Source organism: Carassius auratus, chromosome 23 (genome assembly GCF_003368295.1).
Source record: "Carassius auratus strain Wakin chromosome 23, ASM336829v1, whole genome shotgun sequence".
NCBI classification, from domain to species: domain Eukaryota; kingdom Metazoa; phylum Chordata; class Actinopteri; order Cypriniformes; family Cyprinidae; genus Carassius; species Carassius auratus.
In genome coordinates, this window is record NC_039265.1 from 8,891,157 (window position 1) to 8,915,909 (window position 24,753).

General features: G+C 37.0%; 3 protein-coding genes across 8 annotated transcripts in view; 1 reads left to right on the top strand and 2 right to left on the bottom strand.

The window, feature by feature from the left end:
* Nucleotides 1-3,732: 3,732 nt before the first annotated feature.
* LOC113041211 (regulation of nuclear pre-mRNA domain-containing protein 1B-like) lies at nucleotides 3,733-9,550 on the bottom strand. 2 transcript variants are annotated; one of them, XM_026199624.1, is made up of 8 exons: nucleotides 9,327-9,550; nucleotides 8,375-8,553; nucleotides 7,351-7,480; nucleotides 7,124-7,263; nucleotides 6,671-6,789; nucleotides 6,040-6,166; nucleotides 5,792-5,967; nucleotides 3,733-4,863 (listed from the first exon to the last, which is right to left on the bottom strand). In XM_026199624.1, the coding sequence occupies exons 2-8, from the start codon at nucleotides 8,523-8,525 to the stop codon at nucleotides 4,714-4,716; spliced, it is 993 nt and encodes a 330-aa protein (XP_026055409.1). In that variant the 5' UTR covers nucleotides 8,526-8,553; nucleotides 9,327-9,550; the 3' UTR covers nucleotides 3,733-4,713. The 2 variants fall into 2 exon arrangements, with proteins under 2 accessions (XP_026055409.1, XP_026055408.1); XM_026199623.1 differs by having other exon boundaries at nucleotides 6,671-6,792; nucleotides 9,327-9,549.
* Nucleotides 9,551-9,577: 27 nt separating this feature from the next.
* LOC113041210 (TELO2-interacting protein 1 homolog) lies at nucleotides 9,578-19,648 on the top strand. 4 transcript variants are annotated; one of them, XM_026199620.1, is made up of 8 exons: nucleotides 9,578-9,875; nucleotides 10,567-12,883; nucleotides 13,463-13,621; nucleotides 15,180-15,322; nucleotides 15,428-15,568; nucleotides 16,803-17,007; nucleotides 18,973-19,060; nucleotides 19,129-19,648. In XM_026199620.1, exons 2-8 carry the CDS (start codon nucleotides 10,591-10,593, stop codon nucleotides 19,316-19,318), a joined length of 3,219 nt encoding a protein of 1,072 aa, XP_026055405.1. In that variant the 5' UTR covers nucleotides 9,578-9,875; nucleotides 10,567-10,590; the 3' UTR covers nucleotides 19,319-19,648. The 4 variants fall into 4 exon arrangements, with proteins under 4 accessions (XP_026055405.1, XP_026055406.1, XP_026055407.1 ...); XM_026199621.1 differs by having other exon boundaries at nucleotides 9,578-9,845; XM_026199622.1 differs by having other exon boundaries at nucleotides 9,578-9,837.
* Nucleotides 19,649-23,369: 3,721 nt separating this feature from the next.
* The window catches only part of LOC113041213 (V-set and transmembrane domain-containing protein 2-like protein), a 44,017-nt gene continuing 42,633 nt past the window's right edge, over nucleotides 23,370-24,753 (bottom strand). For both annotated transcript variants that reach the window (XM_026199627.1, XM_026199626.1), the window contains one exon: nucleotides 23,370-23,910. In XM_026199627.1, coding sequence (XP_026055412.1) covers nucleotides 23,599-23,910 — 312 coding nt within the window. In that variant the 3' untranslated portion in view covers nucleotides 23,370-23,598. The remainder of the gene's footprint in view (nucleotides 23,911-24,753) is intronic.

Here is a 24,753-nt window from a genome sequence, read left to right on the forward strand (position 1 = left end):
GTCAGCGAAGAGCAGGATCAATGACGTATGAAAGAACATCGAACCAATCAGAGTAGGTATGGGGCGGGGCTGTACGTGTAACCCCGCCTCCATTCGCAAGCCGGGCACTTCTCCAAGCCGGGCATGGACATTTTCAGCTCCCGTTAGTGACACTCACTTGGTGTTTGCATACTTTATCACAGATGAAGTGAATTAAATGCAATATTTGTAAAAAACACAGACGTTTCAAAAACGTTTTAATGAGCAGCCAGAAAACACTTTTAACACAGTGCCATATTTTCAAGAATAAAGTTTAACATTATCATATACTATTTAAAAACAAATACAGTGAGGTATATATGCTTTATCAGTGTTGTATAATAAACGGGACTCAATGGGCTAGGTGCACAAGATGGCGCCGGTGAGCTTCAGCGACGCGAGTGTGTGCGTACTTATTTCCGGTCTTGCGACGCTCGCATTGACTGTAAGGGAAACTTACAAACGAAACTTGGCTAGATGTATATAATTAATGATTTTCAAATTTAACAGCCGATAATGGTATATCAAAAACATGGGGAAACATCCTTCCTATATTTTGCGTACCTCTGTGTGGAAATTAATCAAGATACAACGTGGAGATTGCTTTATTATTCTGTTGATTATGCGGATCAGCGTCAGGTCAGGTCCACAGGGATTTCTTTTTTCAAACACAAACCTCTCAAATATGCAATACTTTTCATTTTCGAAGAGCTGGTTTTGTTCTGTTATGTAAGATAGTACATGTTTCTGACTGTCAAACGACGCACAGAGATTTCTGATAAAGCATGTTTTATTAACTTTATTTGATAACATAATTTATAACTAACTGTACAATTAAACGTAATATAATTATGGTATGTTTGCATTAAATAAAAGATCGCTGTTTGCATTCATGTGTTTTTATCTGTTTATTTGTTTTGTGAAAGATCTGCAGCATAAATCATTATCTGTCTATGAGTAGCCATGTATATTGTTATTGTTTTGCATTAATTATCAGATTAAACAGATATTAAAATTAGTCATGTATTTTTTACTGTGTAAAATAATAAAATATGTTGTGAAAATAACGATGAAACAGACTGATGTATGTGTACAATTGAGAAATTTATACTTCTGAAGATAAATCGCAGCCCACGTCTCACGAGGTAAATATTTAATATAATAATAATAATAATAATGCAAACATTTTCGAGAAATAAGTAATTTGTACATTTACATATTTGGTAAGATAAAATACATTATATAGCTGTGTATACACACCATGAGTTCAACTTTCATTTCGTGAACAGTAGAGAACATAAGTGTATTTAATTCATTCACCAGACCCAAACATACACAAGTTTCAAATCCACTGGCTCAGTTAACATTTGTAGTATAGTGATAATAGCAGTGTATATCTTATTTGCATATGAAGTGATATTATAAATCCTGTAAACATATAGAAGTTAATATTTGGACTTCTCCGGTTCTCTGCACTGACTTTAAGCACAACCGGAAATATCTACGCACACACTCGCAAGACCGGAAATCCAAGATGGCGGAGATATGCAACTAGCCCATACAGCAGTCATGTGGTAAATCCAAGGGGCAAGGAACTCGACCGGAAGTTGAAGTCGGGTGGGGGCTGCCATCTTTTAGCAGAACTTCACTTGCGTTAGCATTCCCATTGACTCCCATTCATTTTGGCGTCACTTTGACAGCGAATAACTTTACATCTGAGGCGTTTAAAGACTCTGTTTGTCCATTATTTATTTCTAAAGATACACGACAATGTATAAAGGGCTCCATTACCTTCTATGTTACATTATGGCCCCGTATAAACAGTTTTTGTAAAAAATAGGCTAACGATTGCGTCATAACCACTCGACTCTCTGTCGCATTACCGTACAGACAGGAGGAGAAGCTCGCAGGCAATTAACTTAATATGGCGTACTGGCGTTACATTTTAAAATACTATACAAAATAATTAATCAGAATACTTACTCCTGCTCACTCACGACAAAGAACTCCCCGCTCAAGCTCGCCGTCTCTGCAAGATTAACGATGGCAGTTTGCACGCACAGCCACTTAGAAGATTTACATCTGGCAGACAGGTTGCTGACGTCGTCAAGCTTCGTTTGAGTCTGCGCGTCAGAAACGGAAGTGCTAAAAAACGCTAAAACTGGGCTTCATTTGTCTCAATTGAGTTCCAATGGGGTCGCTGTGTCCATTTCTTTTACTGTCTATGGGTAAATCTGGCCAATCGTGAAACAGCTGTGTCGTCATCAGCGCTCTTGCATGAAACAATTTTGCTATCTTTATTAAAGGCAAGAATTTGTAAGATATTTTCAGTAAATATCCATAAACCACTAGACTAGTGTTATATATTTTGTCCAGCTGATTACTAACAAAATCTCTAATGTTTTCAACTATTTGTAAAACTCTTAGCGTCATCATACCACGCGATTGTGTTATTTTTTGTGGTAGTGCGCCCTCAAGTGGCAGGTCCTACAACCTGTACATTTAAGTCCATTTTTTTTGTAGTTGCTGCCAGAAAACTGACAATTTTTTTATAATTATTTTAAATATTATACGATTTCTGTGTTATAAAATTTTATTTAATATATGAAAACATACTAGTTGACAAACTGAACACAGCAAACACACCAAATAAATTTAACAAACATGGGTATGCACATGTTTGTGAAGTTTGCTTTGTATACAATGTAAGAAAATTCCTAAATTTTAAAACGATTCAGCACAAGAATTACTAATATATGTTCCATTTCCCCTTTATGTACAATATCTGAAAATTTCTTCTGATTTAGGTAGGGAATATCTCGGGGATTTTATATTGATATAACATTTACACAAGTTAAAAATTGCAAAAGGTGTCCCACGTTACCCTAATCCACCCTACATATTTAAATTAAAATTATATTAATTAAAAATGTATGCATTTAGCAGACGCTTTTATCCAAAGCGACTTACAGTACATTCAGGCAATCAATTTTTACTTATCATTTGTTCTCTGGGAATTGAAACCCCAACCTTACGCTAGATAAAGCAATGCTTTACCAACTGAGCTACAGTAACACATTTGAACCTGTTATAAATTATTCAGTTTGGGTTAAAGAATGGTGTATTACTAAAACAACAACAACAAAAAACGAAACAAAACAAAAAAAAAATTAAAAACAGCAATTATATTCAATATCAGAGTATGCTAATACTTGGATATAGAACAATATGATGTTTGATTAGTTGTTTACCATATACATGCAATTCCCTGTGTTAACGAACTTTCAAGACATTAAAACTTTCAAGTTTATAACTGACCAACCTGACAAATTTAGTCATCTTTGTAATGAAATACGTATCTTCAGTGTGGTGATGGTCATCTCGTCTTTTGTTTTTCAGGATACAGATTTGATGTAGCAGCAGGTCAACAGCTCTTCAGGACCGTATTGACACATCTACAACAAGACAACTAGCATAGTTCTGCAAATATCTTAGCACACACAAGTTAACACAAAGACACAAAGTACCCAACAAGTGAACTTTTTCCTTCTCAAACACTCAAACTGTATGTAGGCTGCTGTGCCTTCCTCTGTACCAACCAGATCTGACAACTCAGTATTTACTGTAGGCTGACGATGCTTTTTACCCATTTGCATGGACAACAACTTGCCAATGAACTATGCTCATTTCAATAAAGAATCTGCAAACAAAATGTTACCAAGAGAATTAGTTTATTGTTATAGCAATCTATGGTGTGATAGACAGCTCACTGGTACCTGAGCCATTAAACTAAACTGGGTCTGGAAAGTAAAGGGCAGGACATCTTCAAAATGTGGTATAAATCTGGGCAATGTAGACAATGAAGACAAAATGTCTACAGAGCAAAAGATGGCTTTTTTCAGCTCGATAGTGTCACTGATTCTGAATCTGTAAACAACAATGACTTATAAGCAGTTTGTCTTGAGTATTCTCAGTTTGATGGTTTGTTTTGGTAATGATTAACATCATAAACATAATTATGATCCACTCATCTGTGAATTAAACATAAGAAGTGTTTTGGACAGAGTTTGGCCACTTTATATTTCACAGATGCTTCACACAATCTCATTTACATGTCCCTCTGATAATACAGCAATCCGTTCAAATCAAATCTTAAAGATTTACTTATATACATCAACAAAAAAATAACATTTTGTTGTTGAATGTATTCGGTCATAGGTATTGAGACACTAATCATACAGTGACCACAGAAGAGAAACTGATCATACTGTATTCTTCTCACAAATATCAGCACATCCGTTGTTTTTATCAGCAAAATAATAATTTGAAGAAAAACAGATCAGGTTTGTAACCAAAATATATCACCGAATCTGATGATGGGCATGAGTTACTCATTCATTTCTCTTGATATCATCAACTCATTAACAGTGAGGTGTTTAAAACTCAATCCTCATGTTTAGTTTCCTCCAAAAACCAAAATTAAACTCTGCAATAAAACTAAAAATCTACAGAAATAAGACAAAGCAAAGGGAGTTGCTTTCCACAGCAAAGTCACATTAACACAATCTCCAGACTCTGAGTCTGTTTACTGACGGATCGGTGAGGTTTAGCTGAGACATGAGAACTAAAGCAACACAAAGCTGTGAGAGCTGAGCTGGTGACAGATCTTCATCTGATGTTCAGTCTGAGAGAGGTTCAGTCGGTGGAGAACAGATCTCCAGCAGACGGGAGAGGAGCGAGACCACCGGTGACGCTCGGGAGAAGAGACAGATCTGGAAGACTCTGGATGTGAGACTTGAGCTCCTTCCTCACCTGTGTGACGCGAGCCAGTTTCTGCTTGTACTCCTGCGAGAACACCACAATCAATCAATAAACCAGTCACAAATGTGCAAAAGTTTGGGGTCATTCAGGTGTTTTCAGTAGAGATGCATTAAAAGTGACACATTTATAATTATAAAGATTACAATTTCAAACTAATTATGTTCTTTTGATTGACAAATTCGTGCCGAATCTTTTCTTTATTAAAGAACCATGATAAATAAAATGCTTCACAACTTCCAAAAAACAAATTAAACTGTTTTTATCCTTGATAATAATCAGACATGTTTCTTGAGCAGCAAATCAGCATATTTTCCTGATTTCTGAAGATCATGTGACACTGAAGACTGGAGGAATGATGCTGAAAATACAGCTTTGATCACAGGAATAAATTACACTTTAACATATATTAAAATATAAATCAGTTATTTGAAACTGTAATAATATTTCACAATGTTACTGTTTTTCTGATCAAATAATTGTGGCTCTGGTGAGCTGAAGATACTTTTTTCAAAAACGTTAAATTTGATGCAACACAAAAGAAAACATTTCACACAAGCGTTTTTTAAGCTCAAAAATTAAGTAAAAGTACCATAGAAGTATGAAAATTATCCCAAAAGTTGTCCATTAGATATTTAAAGTCTTGTGAAACTGAGACAGCATTGTGTGAGGAATTTAAACCTACCGTAAATGAACCCAACTTACGATTTATCAGTTAATATTGATTTCATTTTGGTCTTTTTTTCAGAAGATTTTCAAAAACTTTGAATTTAGTGCATAAGTAATGTGGATTACTTTTCAAATACTATTTTGTTGCTTAAAGGTAAAAATCACATTCACTTTCATTATATTGAAAACATCATCTGTGATATTCTGCAGAAATGCTCCCATGGAGGACACGAGGAGCAGATGATGATGATGGCAGGACGGTAGACTCGTCTTTAAGGTACAGTACCTCCAGCTTCTTCTCTCTCTCGCTGAGCGCTTCTCTCTGGCTCTGGATGTATTCGGTCAGCATGCGTGCCAGCTGTCTGCGGTCCTCTAACTCAGCGGCCAGGCGTCCGTTATACTCCGCCAGCAGCAGACAGGCCTCGTCCACCGTCTTCGACAGCTTGTCTGCCGCCTGTTTATCTGCAGAGGATCGAGGTTTAGCAAAAACACACTTCCTGTTGGACAGGGGTACGTTCCTCCTGCGAGACTCACCTGTGATCTTCTCCAGAAGAGAGACGTCCTGCACTTCCTGAGGAAGTGATGCGATCTTCTGTCTCACAGCAGCGTCACCGGACGCAGCGTTCTCCAGATCCTGCAGCGCTTTCACCAGATCCTCCGTCTGAGGGTCACGTCACACACAGATTACTTTATAATATATTACTTTTTACCAGAATTGATATGAAAATCAAGGGTTAGAATCACTTTTATTTGAGTACAGCACATAAATGTTTCCCCAAACTAAGAGGCTCAATAGAAAATGTGCACCTGAATATCTAATATAACGTGTAGTATATAAAACGTATAAACATCCTGGTATTTTCTTTGAAACATCAGGCAGTTTTATCAGTGTGACGTCAAATCAACTCCCCATGCTTTTTACATAAACACTATATTACAAACATTTAATTATATTCATTATAAATGTTAATATACTTTTCTACTATGAGTCCCTTAAATGCCATTTATTATTTAAAGAAGTGTGCTTCCTAGCTTTGATTGTTATTATAGCAATTTTACTCAATATCAAGCTTTTAGATTTAAAATGTTATTTTAAAACATTATTTCCTTGACTAATGCATTTTAAATGGTCCTGCAAAGTGAACAATAAAATAAAATGAATTACGAGTTGTGGAGCAGCTGCGTCCGTCTCCTGGGGAGAATAGTGTCCTCTGTAATCATCATCTTCCTCCTCCTCTTCCTCCTGGACCTTCTGGTAGCTCCTCTTCAAGTGTTTTCTATCATCTACTACAAAACAGCATGCATCCGTTACTTCACCTTACTTACAAAACGAGACAGTTCAGTTCATGCGTTCTGCAGGACGGGTTCACGAACATGCATTTTGGTGAAAAACGATGCCTGATGAAAAGGTTGCATGATATTACAACAGGATTTTCAAGCTATAGTGGTTATGGAAACTGAAATAACACAAATTGAAGCATGACTCTCTCTGATATTTGAGCTTCTTCTTTATCTAGATTGCCGCTCTGATTGCTTTGAACATTCATCTAGCAACTTCATCAGGTGCATTTGGGATGTTATTAAACATGTTTACACCTTATGCATGTAATTCGCTGACCTGCGGGCTTCTGTTTGGGACTGTCCGAGTCCTCGATGGCCAGTTTGAGCTGCTGGATGAAGTCTGCACGGTACAGGCTTCGCTCCTGCCAGATGTTCAGCAATCTTTCCATGTGCTTCTTACAGCCTTCATCTCCATCTCTGCCAGAGAAACACCCAGAATATATATGTGAGGCAGGACAGAGTCATGCCATCGAACACTTAAAGCATCTGTGAAGCTGTGTTTACCTGGCCACGTGTGAGCAGGCATCTACCAGGACGCCCTCAAAGTTTTTGGCGAACTCGGGACCCTTTTTCTTACTGTTCTGGATCACGTCATTAGCCAGATACAGGAACGTCAACTTCCTGCTTCTTTTAGCTGAACAACAACATTTAATCTTTACTTACTTTAGAACAAAAGTGTATTTCAGTGTTTTAGCCATTTTTGAAGGTAAACCTTGTTTACATGCCTTGTGCAAACTGAACTGAAGCAACCTTTTAAAGCAACAGTTCAGCCAAAAAACAACATTTATTGTTCTCACCCTCAGGCAATCCGATATGTAGACGAGTTTGTTTCTTCACCAGATTTAGAGAAATGTTGCATTGCATCACTTGTGAATGGGTGCCGTCAGAATGAAAGCTGATAAAAACATCACAATAATCCACACATAGCTCCAGTCCATCAGTTATCGTCATGTGAAGAGAACAGTTGCATGTCTGTAAGAAACAAATCCATCATTAAAGTGTTTTAACTTCAAATTGTTGCTTCTGTTCTGTTCAAGTCCATAATTCATAATAACACTTCCTCCAGTGAAAACATCCATTTCCTGTTGTCTCAAAATATTTCATTTAGAACCGTTTTAGCTTGTAAACTGTACAGATTTCTCTCCTGATTCAGACCAGATTGCTTTTCTACTGGAAGTGTTTTTTTGGGGGGAGTATGGACACATTTTAACTGGAAGCAATGGTTAAAAATTTCTAAAAATGATGGATTTGTTTCTTTAAAACACAGGTTTTGGCTTCACATGATGTGTGGATTATTGTGGTGTTTTTATCAGCTCTCGTTCTGACGGCACCCATTCACTGCACAGCATCCATTGGCGAGCAAGTGATGCAATGCTACATTTCTCCAAATCTGACAAAGAAACAAATTGCATGGCCTGAGATTGATGACATTTTCAGACATTTGTTTTATTTTTGAGTCAACTGTTCCTTCAACTCCCATTGTAAACCCAAAGCTGTAGATGTCCACAGCTGTGAAACGCTCCCGTACCTTTCTTCAGTTCTCTGTGCCACACGCGCACGATGAAGGACGCATGCTTGCGGTGATGAATGATCCACAGAGACAGCGTCTGAACGCTCTGCTGCGAGTTACTCAGTTCAGACAGCTTCTTCTCCAGCGCAGACTCGGAGAAAGATGACATGCTGACTGCTGTCTCTCACCAAACCTCCCTGACAAGACACAACAGCTGATAAACAACAACACTTAAGGCATTTAAAGTGCTTTCAAACTAAGGGGCTCACAGGGAAAAATGGACCCTAATATTTCTAATATAATATATAAAGTATAAACATAAGAGTAGTTGACTTTTGACTGTGTGATGTGTTATTCTGCATCTTTCCAAACAATATTTTTTACTACAGTTCTTATTACAGAATAGCTTCGACATGCAATATTTGTTTATATGGAATAGTTTTATTTTACTTTTCACAATCCAAAGACATTTAAAAATAAACACCAAATAAAAAGGCTTTTTAAAAAAGTGCAAAAATGATACACGTCATATAAAATGTCTGGAAGCTTGATATTAAATAGAAATGCTACAATAATACATTTTATTTGTCAACCAACCACATACACATTATTAAATCACTTTCAAATGCATTTTGCTCATTTCTTAAATAATTGTTATGCATATTAGGATTCATGATATGTATATACGTGAAATATATATATATATATACACACAAAGTACTTATAATAGTAGTTTGGTTGCATAAATACATAGTCCATGTGATTAACAAAGGAGATATAAGATTAGAGTTTGAACTTAAACTCCAAACAGATTCGGAGTTATTGATTAGCAGAGAAAGTGATTAGTTTTAATGCAACATTTCTGACAGGCATTCAACATATTCAAGACAGTAAACGTTAATTAAGCAGGTTAAAGAAACAAATCAAGCAAACAAACTAAAAAATGAAGGTAGTGTAAATAAATCCTCACCTGTCAGCAGTTTTTGTTACGTAAGCCTAATATGGATTTAACTTCAATGTGGCACAACGCGCGCGAGAAACACTAAATACGAACTACCGCGGATCCAAAGGGTGGTTTGAGTGGAGATATTAATACATTTAATTAATAAAATACAATCCCTGAGTATATTCCTCGAAACTTTTGCCGAATGTTTGAACACGGTGATATTCCGTTCCAAGTTGGTGATAAACAAACGAGCGTCGCGCGCGTGACGTCATACCGATGCGACGCAATGTGTGTGGGTTTTTTTAAGCACTGTAATCTTTACATGTGTCGTTTTAAGTAACAACACCAGTCATTTTCAAGTGATGTTTATTTGTTTTTCGTCTAGAAAACCCAGCCTTTGTGTGCTAGCAGGCATAGAGGATCTCTCGCTGGACCGAGAGTCGTAATTGTATGCTAAATGAAATGAAACAGGAGCTAAAAGACATGATTTTGAGCTTGGAGGTGCATGTGTGCTTTTGCTGCTGACACTGAACCAGTGAGTGAGTACGTACTATGAAAAATCTTAAGGTTGCTGTAAGTACATATTCAGTATCCTCGTTCATATGTTGAAATAAAGCATAGACATAGAAGAATAGACGAAAAAACTATTGTTTTGTATTGTGACTTTACCACTTTTAAATTCGTTTAACTGGGCACCATGTTATTAATAATACACAGTTATACGAGTGATGCACATTAAACAACGGTTTCACAGACAAGGCTTAAGCCTATTCCTAGACTAAAGTGTAAGTCTGAGTTGTTTTAACTGAAAGAAACTTGCACAGACTGATCTTAAAATCTATCAGTGCCTTAGTTTCGTCTCAAAATGCACACCAGGCATGTACATAAACATTATTATTGAACTATGGCCTAATCCTGGTTTAAACTAAGTCCTGTTTGTGAATCAGGGCCGAAATATTTTAGTGTGATAAGCAGTTCATAGATGGTGATTGTCAGACTCTTTTGTCCTTGCTTGTTTGTTTTAAGATAACATGCTTTATGTATGCTAGTGAAAACAATTATCACCAATACCATTTAAGGAATTGGAAAATGATCTGCATCCATTATGAAATGCATTTACTTGACTAAATAATCCAAATGTCAAGAAATCAGTCAGATGCTGAGTGATACTTGTTTAGTCGCCAAAAGTTTCTCTTGGTCATGCATTTTAAAATTAGCATTTCTCATGTTTGACATACCACTTTCTTCTTAACATCCTTCACAGATCCTGTAGCTCTATACATGAAGAATGGCTCAACATCAGATCGAAGACCCAAAGATTGCATTTGCATATCTCCGCCCATCCTGTGTCCTCCTGACCAAAGAACCTACAGTCGCTAACGTCGAAGCTCTTAGCGGTCATCTCCGCAGTGTAAGCGATGGAGCTCTCCAACAGCTCCAGGACTATATTCTGTTCCCCCTCAGATTTGTCCTCAAAACCCCTGGCTCAAAGCGGGAGGGACTTATCCAGGCGGTGATCGAAGCTATTACGTATGTGCTGGAGAACACTTGCGTTCAAAGTTGGGATTCTCTGCGAGATCTTTTCTCTGAGCTTTGCTTATGTCTTTGTTCCCCAAAGGACCCGGGTAAACCCGCCACAACCTCTGAGGAACTAAAAATGGCTGTCCTTAGATGCCTAGACACCCTTATACACTCTGCCTACGGTGACATTGTTTTTAAACTCTACGAGCCAAGCATGTTGCCTGGACTTGGAGCCGCCGTTTCACTTCTTCTGGCATTAGCAGAGCACGAAAAGGCTAGAGGAGTCCAAACGGCTTCTCTTAAATGTCTCCTTTCTTTGTTTCAGCAGTGCGACTGCGAAGAAGAACACATTGAGCTCGGACGGGATGAGAGGTTTAAGCTCGGATGCACCTTGGCCACTTTCCTACCTGGGATTTCTCGAGCCCTGAGTCTCGTAATAAGTGGAGATGTAAGACAAGGCCATGCGGTTACAGTGAAGGCCATGAGGGTTTGGTACAAAGCAGTAGGTCTGGTAATGGCCGATGAGCAGCTTCAGAAAACAGACAATGGTGTGGCAGCTGGAGATCTAGGAAGGGTTGGGGAGCTTGTTGTGAAGAGGACTCCATCCTGGCGCAAAACCACTTCCCAGCGCCTTGCTTTGGTCTTACAGAAGATAATTTCTTGCACATCTGCCCACCCGCACTGGAGAGTCAGACTTGAGTTGGTCAGTCTGTCCCATTTTCTACTTTCTCACTGCAGACAGTCTATTGGTGAATGTGTCGGTCCTCTACTGGAAGCATTGGTTGGTGCCATCAACGATGAGGAGCCTGAGGTTAAGCACAGGTGCAATGCAGCATTGGACGAGGTGGCACAAATGGGTCAAACCAATAACAAACAAGACTTTACTGATATTATATCCGAAAACCTTCACAGCTTGGCGTCATCCTTACCTAGACTCATGAGAACATCTGACGACCAACGCAAGCTCTTTGTTCTTAACGTGTTCCTTGGGTACCTCAAGATTCTTGGGCCTAAAGTGGATGCGGTACTTACTTCAGCAGTACATCTGGAACGCATCTCCAAAGCATTGATGCAAGTGATGGAGCTGGACGTAACGGATGTGAAGATCGTCGAGGAAAGAACTCTAACGTCTTCGACAGACTTGAGACCTGACCTGCACCAAATCCCATCCCAGAGGAAATACTTCCTCTACTTCACAGACGACAAGATATTCTCGGCACTCAGGAAGATCTGCCGCATGTTGGGATACTACGGAAACCTCTATCTTCTCGTTGACCGCTTCCTGGAACTGTACAAGGAGTCTTCGGTTTACAGAAAGCAAGCTGCTTTGGTCCTCAACGAGGTCATTGTTGGTGCCGCAGGCATTGGTGTAGAAATGGACACTTCTAGGATTGACAGTTCGGGAGCAAAGCGGTCTAGAACAAATCAAGAAGACTTGAAATCGTCAATCATGTCCATCATCGAGGAGTACATCAGTTTGAGTAACTGGCATCTCCCTACAGTCTCAGAAGCCTTGGAAGGGAAACTTGAGTCTACAACCTCCTTGTTGTCCAAGAGTCCAGAACGAAGCTGTCTGCAGTTGCTTCCAGCATCCAAATCTCCAACGCTTCACCAACTCAACAGCAACATCTGGCAAATCTGTATCCAGTTGGAGGGCATCGGTGGCTTCGCCTTGGCATTAGGCACCGATTTCCGTCTGCTTCTGATGATTACGCTATACCCTGTGCTGGAGAAGAACGGGGACGAGTCGCTTCTTGTCAGCCAAGCGGCTTTTAGCGCAATGTGCGACCTCTGCAAGGCTTGCGATTACAGTTCACCCAAGGAGCTGGTCATCAAGAACTCAGACTACCTTCTCAATGATGTTTCTCTAAACCTAGCCAGACCCAGCATTCACCCTCATGCCGCGCGAGTTCTTGCGGTCATGTTCACTCACTCGGATGCCAGTCTGCTGCCTCTAGTGGCCGATGTGGTGCAGGACGTGTTAACAGCACTTGATCTCAGCTATGACCAGAGAGCGCCACAGTTCTGTAGTGTGCTACACTCACTCATGAAAGCACTCGGTGAGTGTTACTTTACCTTAGCTTACTTAAAGGGTTAGTTCATCCAAAAATGGAAATTCTGTCATTGATTACCCACACGTAAAACCTTCGTTCATCTTCAGAACACAAATGAAGCTATTTTTGATGAAATCATAGAGCTTTCTGACCCTCATTAGACCGCAATGGTACCGAACTGTTTCTAGATCATTAAACTATTCCATGTGATATCAGTGGTCTAACTTTAATTTTATGAAGCTACGAGAATACTTTCTATGTGCAAAGAAAACAAATCTTTATTCAAACATTCTTCTCCGGTGCCTCCATTATCAAGTGTATTGATACCTCTTGATATTGTTGTGTTTTGGTGCTCATGAAAGCAATATCTTAACTGCATTTCTGGGCCTGGGAACATTTCAGTGCCATTGCTGTCTAATGAGGTTCAGAAAGCTCTCGGATTTCACAAAAATGTCTTAATTTGTAGTCCGAAGATAAACCTAGGTCTTACAGGTTTGGAACAACATGAGGATATTGAGTAATGTTTCTATTAATTATTAGTTTCTAAGTGTGTTATGTTTGAAAAATTGACATGTTTTTCCACAGTGAGATGGTTTCCCGAAACTATTGGGTGCCAGAAGACGCCCAGCAAAGACACCCAGGATAAGGAGTGTGTGAACTTGAGGCAGTTTCTCCTGGACTATAAGAAGCAGAAGGAGCTTGCAGAAGGCATTGGACTAGAGGAGGAAGATCCTAATGATTTAGGTTTGTAATTTACATTCACGTTTGGTTAATTAATTTATTTAGTATTTACCCAGGAGGGGGGAAAAAGTACTTAAGTTGCTCTATTTTCACACACTACTTTTGTATTTAATATAGGCTTACAAAAAAATATTGTTTAGTACTTTTTAAGATAATCTTACAAACATATACGTGTACTCAAATGTGCTATTTTGGAACACCATGAATATCAAATAAAATGTTATTTTATTATAACATTTATAGAAAAAATGTATTTAGAAACTTTTTGCAGTACATTTGTAGTAACCCACTGCTGTATGTAAGATGGGTTCAAGTTTACTACAAGTGGTAACTAAATACTAATGCTGTCAAATAATTAATCACGATTAATCACATGCAATGCAAAAGTTTTTGTTTGATTTAATATATGTGTGTGTTCTGTGTATATTTATTGTATCTATGTAAATACACACTCATAGAGTATATATTTTGAAAATATTTACATGTCTTTATAGTCATAAAATTTATTTTATAAATAAATATATTTAATATATGCTTTAGATTATCTTAAGAAGTACGAAAGAATAATTTTTTGTAGTGTTAGTGCATTAAAATGGAGCACTTTAAGTACATTATGGAAGTGCTTTTTAATTTCTTCTGGAAAACTTTAATGGAAATGCTCTTACTTTCGGGGGAAGTCGTGGCCTAATGGTTAGAGGGTTGGACTCCCAATCGAAGGGTTGTGGGTTCTAGTCTCGGGCCAGACAGAATTGTGGGTGGGGGTAGTGCATGAACAGTTCATTTCGGATGGGTTAAATGCAGAGCACAAATTCTGAGTATGGGTCACCATACTTGGTTGAATGTCACTTCACTATTTCTAAGTGATCTGACCTAAGATTTTTGCATGGTGCATGGATGATAAAAATTCCAAGGCTCTTCATCCAAATTTAGCGGAATTGTGCACACGTTCAGACCTGAATTGAGAGCGTCTTAGAGAAATTTGTATTTACTTTTATACTTACTTAAACTTTTTGGACCCACATTTCTCAGGATCTGTGTTGCCCTTGCAGTTCAGTAAATAGAAAATGGTTGTGCTTTACAGTTCCTGCCTGTAATTTAATTCTTGCACAGCAGATGACAGTAATGATCCAGTGAGTTGTCGCAGCATAAAAGTAAAAAGTGCTGGAACTGTTACCGTAATAGTGCTGTAGGTTTCATCATAACAGCAGACCTGTAATTGGGGCACTCTGTTCCCCTTGAACAAGCGCTTTAGTAAGTGCTTTACACAAGGGTACAGATGTAATAGAGCCAAATTATGATTGCACAAGCTCTGTTTTTTGCTCATCTTCAATCCTCTACATGCTGAGGCTTTCAACTCAGGGCTCAGATTTCTGATCATTAAACCAACACACACAGAGCCGAATTCCCTGAGCGATCCATTATTATGACGTTCCTTCTATCATGCTGAAGGTTTGTAGCTGATTTACAAGATGATGATAGACCCAGAGACAGACTTTTGAGCATGCAGTCGAATGCACAGGAATGACAAACCAACTAGGTTTTTAAATTCTCCTGTCCACAGAAGTTCCTCCACCAACTTCTGATGAGGACACAGATGGTCCTGCAGAGAAAAAGGAGCTTCCTCTTCATATCCAGATTGTGAAAGACGTGATGGAGCGATGCATCCACCTGCTCTCCGACTCCAACCTGAGAATCCGACTCAAGGTTGTAAAACCTCTTCTCGTGATGTATTATAGCTTTGGCATTGCTGTAGGTGTGCTTCTTTTGGAAACAGAGGGTCTAAAGTCAAAGGTGCATGTGCATTTACAGGTGCTGGACATCTTGGAGTTGTGTGTGTGTGTTTTATGTGAGCGAGAGGATGAGCTGCTTCCCATGGTGCACCGGTGCTGGCCTGCTCTCCTGCACCGTCTCACCAACGATGACCCTCTCGCTGTACCACGAGCATTCAAGGTGAGATCATGTCCTAGCAACCAAATGCAAAACCAACAGTGTCATGGGGATAAAAGTGGTATGATAAATTGTGTTTCTGAATAATATAATGCAAACAGAAGAGGACCTAGAATAGAGCCTTGCATTAGACGTCATGGATATTTCTATAGCATAAACTCAATAATGAAGTTTAATGATTTGCATTAGAAAATCATTGAATTCATATTTAATTAATTAGATGCTGACCTTTAGTAAAGCTGTAAGAGAATCGGTCATTAGTTCAATTCGTCTGAAGTATTCATGATTGAATGTGTCTGAATGTGTCATTTCTATTTCTTAATAAATGCTTTTTTGAACTTTCTATGCATAAAAAAAGTTTCCACAAAAATATGAGGCAGTACAACTGTTTTCAGTATAATTAGAAATGTTACTTATGCAGTAAATCAGAATATTTTCATGATTTCTGAAGATCATGTGACACTGAAGACTGGAGGAATGATGCTGAAAATACAGCTGTGCATCACAGAAATAAATTACATTTTAACAGAGTTCACACAAAAATTAGTTATTTTAAATTGTAAAAATATTTTACTGTATTTTGATCAAATAAGTGCAGTCTTGGTGAGCAGAAGAGACTCTTTTCAAAAATATACCAACCTCCAACATATGTGACCCTGGAGCGCAAAAGCAGTCTTAAGTATCTTTATAGCAATAGCCAAAAAAACATTGCATGGGTCAAAATTATCGATTTTTCTTCTATGCCAAAAATCATTAGGATATTAAGTAAAGATCATGTTGCATGAAGATATTTAGTAAATTTCCTATCATAATATATCAAAACTAAATGTTTGATTATTGATATGCATTGCTAAGAATTCATTTGGACAACTTTAAAGGTGATTTTCTCTCTCTCTCTCTCTCTCTCTCTCTCTCTCTCTCTCTCTCTCTCTCTCTCTCTCTATATATATATATAATTTTTTTTTTTTTTTTTTTTTTTTTTTTTTGCACCCTCGGATTTTCAAATAGTTGTATCTCGACCAAATAGTGTCCGATCCTAATAAACCATGCACCAAAGGAAAGCTTATTTATTCACTATTCATCTTATTATTCAATGTATAAATCTCAATTGCAAAAACCTGACACTTAAGACTGGTTTTGTGCTCCAGCGTCACATTTGAATGTAATTGTGTATTAGCTGGCACACTAATAGATGCAGCAGATCTTCAGGTGCTCTGTTTTCTCCGTGGGTCTCCAGGTGTTGTGTGTCCTGGGCGAGTCGTGTGGAGACTTCCTGAGGAAGCGCGTGTCTAAGGAGGTCCTGCCCCGTCTCACCTCGTCTCTGATGAAGCAGGCGGAGGTCAGCGCTCGCTCCGGACCCGTCTACACACACACACTGGCTTACAAACTCCAGCTCGCCGTGCTGCAGGGTCTCGGACCGCTGTGTGTGAAACTGGACCTGAGTGAGTCTGTCACAAACATGATGATACTGAATAGTGTTTAATAATCAGCTGTTGCAGGAGATTGTCATATGATGTCTTTCTAATCTTAAAAAACATAACATTAGTTTAAATGATAAGGTAGAGTTTATTGTTCCATTGTCCCTCCTTATGATTCATTTAAGTCAGCATTATAACATAATCTTGCAAACAGAAAAATAAAATACTATACGTTATTATAGTTTTAAATGCAAATCTAAATCCTGAAATTCCCGTTGTATGTTCTGCCTAAATTATTAAGGAAAACAAAAATGCATCTACTTTCAATAATGTGCTAAATGTCTGAGCTAAATATAATATTCAACTAGATTAATGTAGGACACGACATGCTTTTAGGATTTGAACCATTTTTGCTTGTGAAATTGGGTTTATTTTTATATTGTTTGTCATTGCCTGCATAAGCTTAAGGGACAAGGAAACGGAAAAAAAAAATCAGATGTTTATTTTTATCTTTTTAGTCCTTGATATACACTTATAGGATTTTTTATTTAATTTTTAGAGTCTATTTTCACTGTTATACTCATTATAAGTTTAATAATTTTGCCGTGGTTTAAAATTTTTATAACCGTTTTATTTTTTATATTTCTATATAGTTTTTATCCAATTGTTTATTGATTGATTTAAGTTTATTTCATTTCTATTTAAAAATGTAAATGGTATTTTCCCCCTTAAAATATTATTTAAATTCTTAGAAATATTACTTTGACAGCTAGCTGAAATAAGTAAAAAATTGTATTTTATTTCGTTTCATTTAGTTTCAATAACCCTGAACAGGAGGAGAACATTTTATTTCAATGCTTTGCTTGCAAAGTGAACGCCGAACTAGGGATGGAAATAATACAAGAAACTGTTTCAGTGCTTTTGAGAGAAAACTAAATTAGTTTTCTTGTTTCTTACGGGAATGCAAAAGTTTTTTGAATGCAAAACCACTGAAATAGACCTTTTTAATATTCCTCAATCATATTATTTTTTTTTCATTGAGAAAACACATTTTAATAAAAGATCAAAGATTAAAAAAATTCCCCTTTGGAATAAGATGCCGATAACCCGTGCACAACAATATGTGAGCACCTGTAGATGGCAGTCTGTCCTCACAGCTGCAGAAGACGTGCTCCTGTTGATGTCTCTTCATCACTGCTCCATCTAAACACACACACACACACACACACACACACTGCATCCTCAGCTGCTCTGTTCAATCCTCTGGAGGAGGTCGTGTGTCTCTTTCCTCACCCTCGGCAGGTTTTCTGATGTAAACCAGACACTTTGTAAGGAGTGAGATGGAAAAACCTCACATGCTGCAGTTTGGCTCATGCATTCAAGCTTAATGCATGTAAATATGATTCAACATTGACCGGTAAAATATGCTTATCACTCCGTATTAGCCTCAAGTCGAGTGACGTCTGGGGACCGTGTTACTAACCAAACCACGAGAGATTCGAAGCCAGTGGTTTGTGATTGAGCGCCAGGTGTTGAAGATTCATCCAGAGGAAACACTGAATACTGATAGAGTTTCCATGGTTATGAGAGACCGACAGACACGAGAGGTCATGCTGTTTATTTCCCAGCTGGCTCTAGTGCGCTCTCTCTCTCTCTCTATCACACTTTATTATTCTCCATCCATCCTTCATTCCTCTGGGTCTCCGATCTCGCCGTCCCTCTGCATTCACCTCCATTTTTCTAGAGTAATGAGGCTCTACATCAGGCTGCTTAATTAATTAATTAGGATAATGCTGCCATGGAGACTATTAGAATATATTAGAGCATCTGTGGCCGTTATGACGCAGACGTGCACTGTTTGCATTTCACTGGAGATTGCATTATGGTTCGTGGGAATAGAGAATTAGGACAGATCTGTAATAGTGTAATATTAGCCTTTTCTGTGTTTAATATTCCCAGCTGAGGCTGTTTGTTAATGTGTGTTTGCAGTGGAGGCGGATCTGGATCGGGTGATTGACGCCTGTCTTCTGTACCTGAGCTGCCGACAGCCAATCAGACTCCAGGAGGCGTGTCTTAGGTAAAGCCCCACCCACAGAGAAACGGAGTATTTGTATGAGTGTATGGTGATGGTTGTGTTGTCTGTAGTGTGTTCCGCTCGCTGATGGATCTGGACTCGGATCTGGTCTGGTTCAGTCTGAATGAGCTGTGCTGTCCCGTCCCGTACGAGCCCCCTCACCCTCATCTGCTCCCTGTGACGCTGAGCGGGTCACACAAGCCCAGGAACCAGTTCACTGACAACGTCCTCACATTACTGCAGGAGTCTGACGCCACATAACAGCGCTTCATACATCTGAACGCTAGGTTTAAGATGACCGTGATCTTCCTCGGCTGTACGTTTGACTGGAAGAACTTTTGGAGGAAGCTGGAAGTCTAACTTTTCAATATGATGCAGATAGTTATATTAATATAGTAATATAACAGATCGAGGGGGGGGGGAAAGTTTGTTCTTTAAAGGAAATGTACAAATGACCATGTAAATGATGTTTTCAACCAAAATACCATGGTAAAATAATTATTATAATAAAAAAAAAGTGATGTTTTCAGCCAAAATGCCATAATTGTTATATTCTTACTTCTCTAAAATAATAATAAATTAAAATGGGATCTTTAAGAATGATCTTTTTTTTTAAAGGGGGTTGTTTGTTCCCTTTTTTCTTTGTATGATATTTGGAGCTAATATCAAATTGCTAGTTTTACTGTAGTTATTATATGGTATTCTGGAAATACCATCATTATTATAGTTATTGTTACTTCTCTAAAATAGTACATTATTATGGGTTCTTTTAGAATAATGATTTTTGTTGTTATTTTTTTACCTTTCATCTTTGGATGGCATTTGTGGCTAATATCAAGAGTAATTATGTGGTATTCTGGTATTCAATTGCATTTCTAAATATATTCCAGAAGTTTTTGTTCAACCATTCTGAAAAACGTAATTGTATTCATGTTGCTAAATCCTCCATTAAATTTTGAAATAAATTTATGAATTATTAGAATTTTTTAAATGACACATATTAAGTGTTTTTTTTTTTATTTATTTACATTTTTTAATTTCCTAGTTATTAATAATTTCATTGTCCATTAAAATAAAAATATCGTATCGTACGAAAATCGTTAAGTACTTTGTAAACAAAAACAGTAATTTTGCTTTTATTGTCCAATTAGTTATTAATGAAGTGACCAATGGTCCTCAGCACAGGTTCTGGTTTAGTTGTGTGCTGTTGGTCGGGATCTTCTGCTCTTGTTTCTTCTGTGACAGTCTAATAAATGTTCTGCCTGTGAGAGCCGCATTAAAGCTGCCTCATATGCTTTGTGTGAGCCTGCTGCTGTGTTATCTGCAGTGTACTTTGCTATTTATCCTGCTGCCAGAGCTGACAGAGGCGCTATTATTCACCGGCCCAGGCGCCGGGGCGAGCCGCTAACACACGGCATACGGGGATAATGTAATTTCCTCTCGACCGCTTCTGATAAGTGCAGAAACATCATTAAAGAGTCAAACCGCTTGACATGCGTTTTGTTTGAGGAATTCACCGCTGGTAAAGACGACAAAGCAAGCTGAAGCAATGAAATAATGAAGAATTGAGGTGATTTTTGAGGTTAAGTAGGTGGCGAAGCTATTTTGTTAGATTGAAAAGTACTAATGTAACGTTTTTTGGTCATTTTAGTAAGTTATTATAATATTTTTGTAATAATCAGTGATGCATATAAAGTGTTGCGCATTCGCAACCAAAAATGCAAATTCAGACCGCTCATTTGCATACAGACGTGCTGTTAGCGAACACTTACCGTTTTAGATCAACGAAAGGAAAGGACACTGAATCCAAAATTCTTGTCAAATAATTTTTGCACGTTAAAACATATACACAACTTCACATTTTAAGCACTTTTAGTTTATTTTAATCACACACTGCCTCTGAAACTTTTGTCCATTATAAATTCAGATTTCCTGCTTTTTTTTCTCGCATCTGTAGCAAGCATTTTGATAAAGGATGACGAATACGAAAAAACACATTTGATATTTTCTGACTCAAGGTCTTTGCACACAGTCAGAAAGATATGCTTTTTTTATTCGTCATCATTTCCTGTCAAAATCCAATTGTGATTGGCACAACGTGAGGTCGTATTTATTTTTTAAAGTGCAAAATTTTGTGTGCAAACGCCTAAAATTAGCATATTAGAATAAAAAAAAAATATTAGCAAAGTGTATTATAAAATAATTACATTTTTATTTAACACGTTTTATAAATAGAATGATTTATTTTATAATTTGAGAATTTTTATATATATCACACTATTTTTATATTTTGTTTATTATTTTATTTAAATAAAAACAACTGCACCTGCAAACATCTTAATATAGTAGCCTACATAATTTTCACGCATCCACTATCAATATGCGGTGTGTAAACGATCACTTGTAAATGTACGATGATTAAAGACACTAATATTCACCAAACCATTTTGAAAACTGCCTCTACATAGCTACATCTTAAATTTGCAAATACAAAATAAAAAAAATCTTTTTCAATTAAAATGCATTTGAGCCGTTTGTGCACGCACACAAGACTAAATATAATTGTAAGCACGTGAAAGAAAGCCTTTTGAAGCAAAAAAATAAAATAAAGATGCCAATAAAGAGCCACCAATAGGCTTTAACTGAACTGTAGCAAGCTCAGATGATATTTTAAGCCTCCAGAGAAACGACAGATTCAACTTTACTTCCTTATTTAGATGCATAGCATAGTATTTCACTCTAAAAATGGCAATAAAGGGCCATCAATAGGCTTTAACTGATTAAACTTGACTTCCTTATTTATATGCATAGTATTTCCCACTAAAAAAGCAAGCAAATCATGTAGCCTATTAATAATACACAATGACATGAGATCAATGTACAATGTTTTTTATTTGATAAAGGCATACATTGAAGGTGATACCAGTCTTTTGTAGGATTACTTCATATACACAATCTGTACATGGATTACTTCCAGAAACAAAAATAACTATTCGATCCAACTGTAGAAATCAAAGAAACCAGAGTTGTTAATAGCATTAAACATACTGTGAGTGTTTTCAGGATCTTTTTAAAGCTGCATAAAACCACAAAACGGCGTAATATTGTATGCGCACCGTCCTTCCATTGAGACAAAAGCTTCATGAAACAGATTTGCAAAAGCTGGCACCTATCAAATCACACTTTGATGCCAGTCCAGAATAAAACCCTCTGGTGCCTGTAATATTAGACATGTAAACAATGATAGGAATATTACAGCATGTAAATGTCATCGTTTAGACCTGATCAAGAATATTTCAAACATTCACTTTGTTCTGCAGCTTCTAGCCGTCGTCTATGCATCGTATCAAAACCATCGATCTGATCAAACTAAGAATGACCTAAGATTTGAACTCCACTGTCTAATTTGGTTTTTGCTCACTGGCACATATGATTAGAAATGTTTGTCACATGCACTCGCTTCTGAACAGACATCTACCTTCGCTTTTATACAGAAATATACATCTTTTGTTAGAGCGATAGTTCACTCAGAAATGAAACTTTTGTCATTATATATCCTCTCAATGGTGCTTTAAACCTGTATGACTCACTTTCTTCCATAAAACACAAAATGATTTATTTTGCAGAATGTCTAAGCTGCTCTTTGGAACTAGATCCAGCTATTAATAAAAGTTATAATAATAATAAAATTAATAAATAATGTATTAATAATTTATTTATTTTAATTGATAAAATAAATAAATTTAGATTAATAGATTAACTTTCTTTCATAAAACTCAAAATAATTTATTTAGCAGAATATAATAAAAGAAAATATAATAAAGCTTCAAAAAGAGAAAATAAAATAAATAGATTAACTTTCTTCCATAAAACTCAAAATAATTTATTTAGCAGAATATAATAAAATAAAAGAAAATATAATAAAGCTTCAAAAAGAGAAAATAAAATAAATAGATTAACTTTCTTCCATAAAAGACAAAATAATTTATTTAGCAGAATATTTAAGCTGCTCTTTGGAAACAGACAGTGACCCGGGGCTAAACAAATACAATTAGGTAAAATAAAAAGCCTAAAAAAATAAAATAAAATATCAAGTCAAATTATAAAATAAAGCTTCAAAAAGTACAAAGCTACAATCAAATAAAATAAAGCTTCAAAATAAATCAATAAAAATAAACTAAAGCTTCAAAAATAGAGCAACAAAAAAATACCTCTTAAACTCACTTTTTTCTATTTGCATAAAACACAAAGGTATTTATATTGCATAATTTTAAAGCAGAAAATAACTATGAAATAAAGCTTCAAAAGGACAAAAAAAGGAGAGTGACTGGGGCTAAAAAATAAAAAGGCAAAAAAAGAAAGAAAAAAAAGTATTATTTTTTGGGGGATAAGAACGTAAGTCATATGGGTTTAGAACAACATGAGTGTGTAAATGACAGATTGTTCATTTTCAGGTGAGCTATCCCTAGTTTGGGGGTAGGCGTAAGGAATTCTGGGTATTTGGTGTGGTGTGGTGGGGCAGTAACTGAAGGAGGAGGAACCTAAAGCGCGCAGCTCTCAGTGCAGTCAGTGGTGCGGTCATCAGCAGACCTCTTCCGGAGCTCACGGCTGGGTTTGTGGTGCTTGTGGTGGTCAGACTGCAGAGCCTCCTCTTGTGACGTCGCCCCCTGATGGAGCGGAGGAGCTGCGTTCCCCTCGGGTCGCTCCACCTGCAGGTACGCCCGCACACGATGGTGCCGCAGCTTACTGTCGCTGAAGTCAATGACACGGCATTCGTACGTTCCCTCGTCCGCCGGCTTCACGCTGGACAGACGGAGCTTGTGGGAGATGTTGCTTCCAGCAACCTTCACTACCTGCAGAGAAACGGACAGGAGATGTGTAATAAACCATGAATCGGCCTCGAACATGCCGACTTCGACTGATTTGGGATGAAGTATATTCAGTGTGTTTTAGAAAATCAGATCTAGAACAGCCTTTTGAGAACAATTAATCAAGACTCTAACAGGAAAAACTCATGCACTAATCAATTTTGTGCTATTTTGCTTCCATAAAATTTCTTCTTTTCAGACTAGTGTAAAGAAAACATCCACAGAGTTCATTTTATGACACTTTTGCATCTAGATTTTAAATTAAAGTCCATATTTTGGCAGTGGACATTATTTACTGATTCAAGGAGTGATAAAAAAAAATCTCATTTATAAATCATTTAACTTTAATATGTCAACAAAATCAAAGTATCTGGCTTAATCCACTGTGCAAATATATGTTCTGAAAATGTATGCATATTTAATTTCAGAATGCATTATTTCAACATTTAAATATAATATTTAAACTTCTAATGCAAAACTATTGTTTTAATGTATTTAATCAACTGGTGATAATATGGTTATTTCTATTAATGAATTGTCACTCTATTCACCTGTAATGCTTTAACTCAGCGTTTACAGCGTTTAAAAATAAAGTATGAAAAATAATATATAATATCATATATTTGCATTTATTTATTTATTTGGATTAATATAAAAAAATGCATCAAAAATGTTTTTTTTATTTGTAATTTATTATAACAAATATATTTTGCCGTAATTATCTGGGGAGGGACAATTATGTTCTATTTATTTTTTTTTTTAGCAAATTAATAGTAATTGATAAGTAAATCTCTTTAGCTGTTTTCAGAATTATTTTAATTTTTTTAC